Genomic DNA, 7953 nt, shown 5'->3' with positions numbered 1-7953 from the left:
AAACGAATGAACGGATTTTAAAATGCCATGAGACTTTTTTGTACAAACTTTATTTGACTTTAAAACTGTGTATCATAAAAAAATTTTAAATTAATATTTCATAGAAAAATAATTTTTTTAAATTTTTAACCTTTTATGCCCCCTTAGATTTTTTCAAAAATACCCCAAAATGTTCCTTATTTCATCACCTTTTTACCCCCCAAAGAGAATTTTGGGACAGCAATATTTGTATGAGTTACAAATAAAAAACCAACTCAGCGCAACTCTCTCAATCCAAGCAGTTTCTTTGTTTGCCTACAAATTGCAGNTAACTCATACAAATATTGCTGTCCCAAAATTCTCTTTGGGGGGTAAAAAGATGATGAAATAAGGAGGATTTTGGGGTATTTATGAAAAAAATCTAAGGGGGCACAAAAGGTTAAAAATTAAAAAAAAAAATTTTCTATGAAATATTAATTTAAATTTTTTTTATGATACACAGTTTTAAAGTCAAATAAAGTTTGTACAAAAAAGTCCCATGGCGTTTTTAAATCCGTTCATTCGTTTTAAAATTATGGCGGTTCGAAATTTTTTTTGCAAAAAAGTTTGACCCCTGACAGTATGGCAACCCCGCATTACACAGACCTAACATATAGAACTTTTTTTTTCGAGTGGCTTTTTTGCAGAGAATGCCTGGTATGTGGGTATATGAATAACGATCGCTTAAAATTGATCTCAAATTTGTACTTGCGCTGTAGAAATTTCTATGTAATGTAGTTTGACTATTTTCAATTTAATATAATGCTTGTATTGCATGCGATCCACGTTTTTCGTTTTCAATCTCATAAATTGTTTATAATGACTTTTGCTAAAATTTCAAAGTCAAAAGTTAGCAAAACAAATTCTATGGGACTGAGAAATATTATTTTCTACTTTTTAGTCCATTTATAAAAGCGTGGTATATTAAAAATGTATTTTATTTATGTATGTATTAATTTACTCATGCTAATCAGGTTATTTACTTAAGTCCTACTGTATCTAAAGGTGAGAATTTCTATTCTATTCTGGATGGTAGCGTTAAGTGTAAGCTTTATTTATATTTGAACCATTTGTTTTATTAGTACATGCGAGTACATTAAGATATTTTTTTTTTGTAATTTTTAAGGCGTCAACTTCAGAGCTATTGAAGTGCTTAGGACTATTTCTACACTACCGATGTAAAAAATTGAAAACCTTCGAAGCAGGTGATGCTGTTATGTGGTTAAGAGCTGTTGACAGGAGCCTTTTACTTCAAGGCTGGCAAGTAAGTATATTTAGCGAAACTTTCTTTAAGTATTTATACATTAATGTGCCTAACTATTAATGTGCCTAACTAAAACGTTTGTACATTAGACTGATCGATATTAAAATTTTTTTTTTATTATATATGGTGTTTTCCGGACAGAAAAATGTGTCTATTGATCTAAAAATAAAGTGTGCAAAATTGTATTCCCATGTAATAACTCTAAACACGTACGTGTACGTTGCATTTGAAATTTCAGAAATCCGGATGTTTTCAGAGAAATATGTTTTATACAAATTATTAAAAATCGTGAATTTTCTACTGATGTATTATGTAAAAGAACTCATAGAATGGATGTTATCGTTTTTCTTTCAAATTCAGAAACATACATTTTGTTTTCCAAAAATCTCGAGTTTTAATCTTTTGTGGATGGCGCTGAATCATGATATTTAGATGCCCCTTTACAAATCTACATTTTAGATGACTTAATAAATCCCCATTCTTTAAGTATGCACACAAAGAAGCGCAAAATTGTTTAAACTCCATAGATAAACTAGGCACATCAACGGATGATCGGTATATCAAAAGTGTGCTGAATTAGAGAGAACACGGTAGGAATATCAATGACCCCGTTTGAACGGGAAAACTCTTTCATCTTGTGGAACAGCAGGATTATAGAAGAAGATTGCGCACTCTTGCAAGCCTTGCAATATTGCAGATATCTCGCCGGTGGAAATAAGATCTCTTAGCATCGAGGAGATTAGTACCTATGCCATATGTTATCTCAGCCCTATTATTCTTGGCCTATGAATAAGCAAGGTTCTGCTCTTCAGTTCTTTCAACCTAAACTATTAATTTTTACATTACAAACCGTTTTTGCATAGCAACACTATTATTGTTTTGTTTTGGCCAAAGCAAAAGCTCTTATAAGGCGTCACGAAGCAAGCCAGTCATTTGCTAGTACTACCCAAGAATGATAGAATACAAGATTGTGCCTATCAGAGAGGATTTTTGAGAATAATTTTATGTGACGTCACACTGGTGCAATTGCGAGAGAGAAAGTTGTAGTTTCGGGGCTCTGGAAAATCGTAATTTATTATTTAATTTTCCTTAATTTCTATAAAAGAACATATAACAAATAACAATTTGAAACATTCGGTAGCGTCACTTGCAGTGACTGGGTAACGGCTCCTTGTCCCGTTATGAGCCCGTTAGGCTGTAGTGGCGTGACTTTGGTACTGGTGGGCAGCGCTCTGCTGACGCCGGAGAGTAGCGATGCTAACGTCTATAAGCGGTGTTCTGGCCGCGTCGGTATGTAGCGCTCTTGCAAGGTGGGTTGCGCTCTGGTGGTGCCGGTGAATGGCGTTCCAACAACGCTGGTGGGTAGCGCTCTGGTGACGCCGGAGAGTAGCGATCCAGTTGCGTCGAGATGTAGCGCTCTCAGCAATGCAGGTGAGGCGCACCGATGAGTGGTACTTTGGTGGCGCCGGGAGTAACGTTTTACTCGCGCCGCTGGGCGGCGCTCTGGCGACGTCGACAAGTGGCGCTCTATTCGCGCCGGAGAGTACCGCGCTAATGACGCCGGAGAGTATAGTTCCACTCGCGCCGTTGGGCGGCGCTCTGTTCGCGACGGAGAGTCGCTCTAGTGGCGCTGTTGTTGCCGCTCTGCTGAGAGCGGTGAGAAGCGCTCTTGTAGGCGCTGTCGACGTCCCTCTGCTAACGGCGCTGCTGACTGCGGTCGAGCGGATGTCGCCCGTACGCGGTTCTACGAGAGGCTGTGGTGAGAGCGTGTGTAGCTTCTGGCGCTGCCACTGGGAAGGTGACGTCCAGCCCGACGCTCAAGCCGGTGCAGAAGAAATCACCCTACCAGCCACTGTTGCAGAAGTGGAATCAAGTCCGACGCTCGAGCCGGTGCAGAAGAAGTCACTTCTTGCCAGTAGCCGTATGCTCACGACCACAGTCTCGTGCTGACTGACTGGTTTCTCGTCGTTCTACTCCTTTAATAGGCTATGTGCTTGATGTTGCGTGGTCGCGCAGCTACGTGTTGCTGTGTGATGTTGCGTTGTCATGTCGAGTGTTGTTATGACTTGTGTTGCCGTGGTTTGCTGCGTGGCCCGTTGCGCTGACTTAAGTTGCTGTGGTGTGACTGGTTTGGTTGGTGGTGCGGGAGTTTGTGTGGGCTAAATTCTCTGGGGACATTTAGTCCTCACACTCCCCCCCTACTTGGTGGTCTGGAACTCCCCTGGCTCTTGGGTGGATGTGCGCGCCCCAGTGGTGTACGGTTACCCTGTAGTCTTTGGTGCTGGACCTCAGCCGGGGTTTGCATGCGCGGTGATATCTCTGAAGCTCCGACGGATTCTGTCCGCTATTGTGGCGAACTGGTCTAATGCCGGTCCCTCTGCGTCGCTGATGAGGATGCTTATTTCCTCTGGTGGTTCGCGGTTGAATGGCTGGTTGGAGTGACGTACGAAGTTAAAGTTGGTTAATTAATTCAATTATTTGTGTGGTCGTTCCCTTTTTTTTTTTGTGTGTCTCCTTGTGTCTATATGGCCTCACTGGTATGATACGTCTTTAATTCCGTGATATTGGAAGTATTTTCCCTCCCTCCATCGGTCTTGCGTAACTGAACGATCACCGGTGATATGTACCTCAGGATTTTGTAGGGGCCGTCATATTTGGGTGCCAATTTCGCTGTGAATCCGTCCGCGGCCTTGGATAGATGGTGTTCCTTGACGAGAACTAGTTCGCCGACCCTAGGGGTCCATTTTCGACGTCTGAGGTTGTATTGGCGGGCCTGGTTCGTCGCCGCTCTCTCCATGTTGTGCCGGACAATCCTGCATGCCTCCTGCATCCTGCTGGTCTTCTCCTCGGCAGTAGGGGGAATAGTGCCCGTCCCAATGTTGACCTCGTCAAAGAGTGCTCCATGTAGTCGTGGCTCACGGCCTTGGACGAGAAAAGCTGGGCTGTACCCAGTAGAGGTGGTGACACTGGTATTTATGGCTAGCTCAATTTCAGGGAGGAGATCGTCCCATCGCTGGTGTTGCGATCTGGTGAGTTGAGCTATTATTCGCTTGACCGTCCGGTTAGCGCGCTCTGTTGGGTTCTCCTGGGGGGTGTATGGCGCGGTAAACTGCTGTCGTATTCCCATCTCTTGGAGGTAGCGTTGCCACAGCGTGCTGGTGAACTGGACGCCGTTGTCCGAGATGAGTATCTTCGAAACGCCAAATCTCGCTAGAATTCGTTCCCTGAACGCATGGCGGAGGCCTTCTGCCGTAGCGCGTCTCATTGGGACTAGCTCCACCCACTTGCTGAAACGGTCGAAGAACACCAATAGCATGGTGTTGCCATGTGTAGATCGCGGTAGGGGTCCGACGAAGTCTGTGCAGATCGTTGCGAAGGGCTCCGAAGCCACCTGTGAAAGCATTTTTCCCGCGGGTTTCTGTTGTCCTTCCTTGTATTTTTGGCAGGAATCACACTGGCGCACGTAGCAGCTGATGTCACGAAACATACCTGGCCAATAATATCGGTTGGCAATCCGCGCTACTGTCCGCCGGATGCCCATGTGGCCGGCGCTGGGAACATCATGGTTCTCCTGTAACACCCGCTGGCGAAGGGGGGTTGGTACACATAACTTCCAGGGCACTGCTTCCTCATCCTGGTTTCGGCACGGGATATGGCGGTAGAGCTGTCCGTCCTGTACCATATAGTCCGAGTATTTCTCCGGGTTGGCGTGTACTTCGCCCACGCGCTTACGACACCACTTGCATTGTGATTCCGCCGTTATCGCTTGCCGAAGGGTCTCCAGTGGTTGCCGTTATAGTGCGTCCGCGACCAGATTGAGCTTCCCCTTTCGGTATTCTATGTCAAACGTGTGTTGCTGCAACTCCAGGGCCCACCTCGCTATACGGCCGGAGGGGCTCTCGATCGAGTTCAGCCACTTCAGCGACATGTGGTCGGTGATCACCTTGAACCTGTATCGCTCCAAGTAGGGCCTCATCTTCCGGATTCCCCAAACGATGGCAAGGCACTCCTTCTCTGTGGGCGAGTAGTTGGCCTCCGCTTTGTTCAATTTTCTGCTGGCATAAGATATTACGCCTTCGCCTCCTTCTAACTCTTTTGTCAGTACCGCTCCCAGGCCAAAGTTACTAGCGTCCGTCTATAAGGTGAATCGCTTGTTAAAATCTGGACACGCGAGTACGGGGGCCTCGATGAGTTTCGAAGGCCTCTTGTTGTTCGACTCCCCACTTCCAGTGCTTACCCTTTGTCAGGAGTGCAGTTAGTGGTTGGCTTAACGTGGCGAAAGCGGGCACGAAGCGACGGTACCACGAGGCTATCCCGAGGTACTGGCGTACTTCCTTCACGTTAGACGGTGGTTTTAGTTCTTGGATCGCGGCTACCTTCTCGGGATCGGTGTGGATTCCCTTGTCACTGACCACATGACCCAAGTATCAGAGTTCCTTCTTGAAGAAGTCGCACTTCTCGGGGTTAATGCGGAGATTCGCGCGTTGTAGTCGTGCTAGTACTTCTCGTAGGTTTTGTACGTGCTCCTCGATGGTGGAGCCTATGACGATAATGTCGTCTAGGTAGGCGAAAGCGTGGGGTTCCATTTCTGGGCCGATGACCTGGTCGAGTGCTCTCTGAAATGTTGCTGGCGCGAAGTGCAAGCCGAAAGGCATGACGCGTCATTGAAATAATCCGCGCCCCGGCACGGTGAAGGCCGTGTATGGGCGACTGTTCGGTTCCAGGGGTATCTGCCAGTAGCCATTTTTGAGGTCTAGGCTGCTGATCTATTTAGCCCTACGTAACTTGTCCAGTATCTGTTGTATTCTGGGTAAGGGGTATGCGTCGGGTACTGAACGGGCATTTAGTTGCCGATAATCCACCCCTTAGAGAGAAGCTCGTCGATCTCTGCGTTGATGATGGCCTGCATCGCTGGGTTGCGCGGAAAGTACCGCTGCTTGATGGGGTTATGACGATCCTGTGCTCCGCCACGTTGGCCACTCTGCTCATGGTCTCAAACTTCTGTAGTTCTTCCGCTAGGAAGTCGCGTATTTGTGTTGCCTCATCCATATTGTTACCGTGGGGCATCCCCGCGGAGGTATGCTCATCGACGCGTCCACTGGGGTCGTGATGGTCGACTCTATTGATCCTCTCGCTCCCGGATCTGCCCTTCCTTCGGTGCTTTCTCTTAGTCGCCCTCTGCGGGATGGTATTACTTACTGCGGTTGCGGTGCTATCCTCCGTGGTCTGTGAGGTAACGGGCGGTGCCGGCTGTGTAGTCGGTTCGGTGAGTACGACGTGTTGACCGCAGAAGGATACTGCAGCTCCCATGCATCCCTACGTGTCCAGGCCGAGTATGAGGTCGTCTATTGCGCCTGACATGATGTATAGCACTGCGTGGTGCATCGCTTGTCCGAGACGAACCTCGATCTTCATGACCTGTTGTTGTTGTTGTTGTAGCGGCTACAACAACCCCGCCCAGGACGGTTGGTATCTCAGTCGTTGTCGTCAAGTTCCACTAATGGCAGCCCTAGGAAGCGTGCAGCTTCTGTAGGGTTGGTTCACAGGGACAAGGCCGTTAGGGTTGTCGGGTTTTCCGGGCATGCGAAGAGATGTTTCGAGTCATGTGGGGTCTCTCAGCATGCCGGACACTCATTTGGCACATCCTCATTTAATCTACTCAGGTAGGAGTTTAACCAGCTGCAGTAGCCGGAGCGAAGTTGTGCTAGTGTCGTTCGTGTCTCACGATTCAGATGAAGCTCCGTCTCGTCTGTGTCCGGGGGCGGTATGCCTAGAACAGCATTCACAGGTCTAGAGTCTACATAACTCGAGACTGACTCCCTGTGAATGCCGTTCAGGGCCAGTCAGTAAGCTGACGGGTCCAGAGGTTACTTGATGAACCTCTGGACTTCGTCCGTCAGTTCGTATAGATGCCTCCTGATGTGCCTAGGCGAGGGCTCTTCTGGAAGCAGCTGTCTGTTTGGGTGGCCACTTCTATGGCTCCCTATCAGGAACTGCTTGCAGAGCATTATGTTGTGCTCCTTTACGGGGAGCATTCGCGCCTCGCCGTGGAGATGGTGTTCGGGCGACATCAGGAGGCGTCCTGTCGCTGTCCTGAGTGCGGTGTTCTGTAAAGTCTGTAGCTTCGTCCACTGCGTCCTACTAGTCCCCGGCGACCACACTGGCGCTGCGTAGTTCAAAACAGGCCGGCCTATTGCCTTGTATGTTGCCAGCAACGTTTCTTTGTCTTTGCCCCAAGTACTGCCGGCTAGTGACTTGAGGACCTTGTTGCGCCTCTGTACTTTATTGACAATAGCGGTTGCGTGCGCAGAGAAGGAGAGCAGGCTGTCGAATGTTACTCCGAATATTTTGTGGTTATTGGCCGTCGGAATTGGTGTGTCATCGACGTGAATTCCCAGCGGTCGTCCAGGTTGTGAACAAGGTCGCAGAGGATTTCGTAGGGGAGAGGGCTAGACACTTTGCAGAAAAGAAGCGAGAAAGTTCGGAGAGATACCCGTTTACTTTAAAACATAGGTCATCAATTCCATTCCCAGTCGCCATGATCGAGCAATCGTCGGCGTAAGAGACAATCGAGACTCCCTCTGGTGGTTGAGGGAGCTTTGAAATGTAAAAGTTAAACAGTAGCGGGGAAAGGACACCACCCTGTGGAACCCCCTGTTTTATTTTTCTAA

General features: G+C 47.5%; 1 protein-coding gene across 2 annotated transcripts in view; it reads left to right on the top strand.

Annotated features, from left to right (window-relative positions):
- Cdk5alpha (Cdk5 activator-like protein) overlaps positions 1-7953 on the top strand; it is a 116567-nt gene that overhangs the window by 81527 nt on the left and 27087 nt on the right. For both annotated transcript variants that reach the window (XM_017612747.1, XM_017612748.1), the window contains exon 3: positions 1145-1282. In XM_017612747.1, the coding sequence (XP_017468236.1) occupies positions 1145-1282 (138 nt within the window). The remainder of the gene's footprint in view (positions 1-1144; positions 1283-7953) is intronic.

The sequence above is a fragment of the Rhagoletis zephyria genome, unplaced genomic scaffold (genome assembly GCF_001687245.7).
Source record: "Rhagoletis zephyria isolate East Lansing unplaced genomic scaffold, Rhagoletis_zephyria_1.1 Rzeph_scaffold_00578, whole genome shotgun sequence".
Lineage (NCBI taxonomy): Eukaryota > Metazoa > Arthropoda > Insecta > Diptera > Tephritidae > Rhagoletis > Rhagoletis zephyria.
The sequence above is the reverse complement of the archived record's forward strand: the minus strand, read 5'-3'. Positions and strand labels throughout refer to the sequence as shown.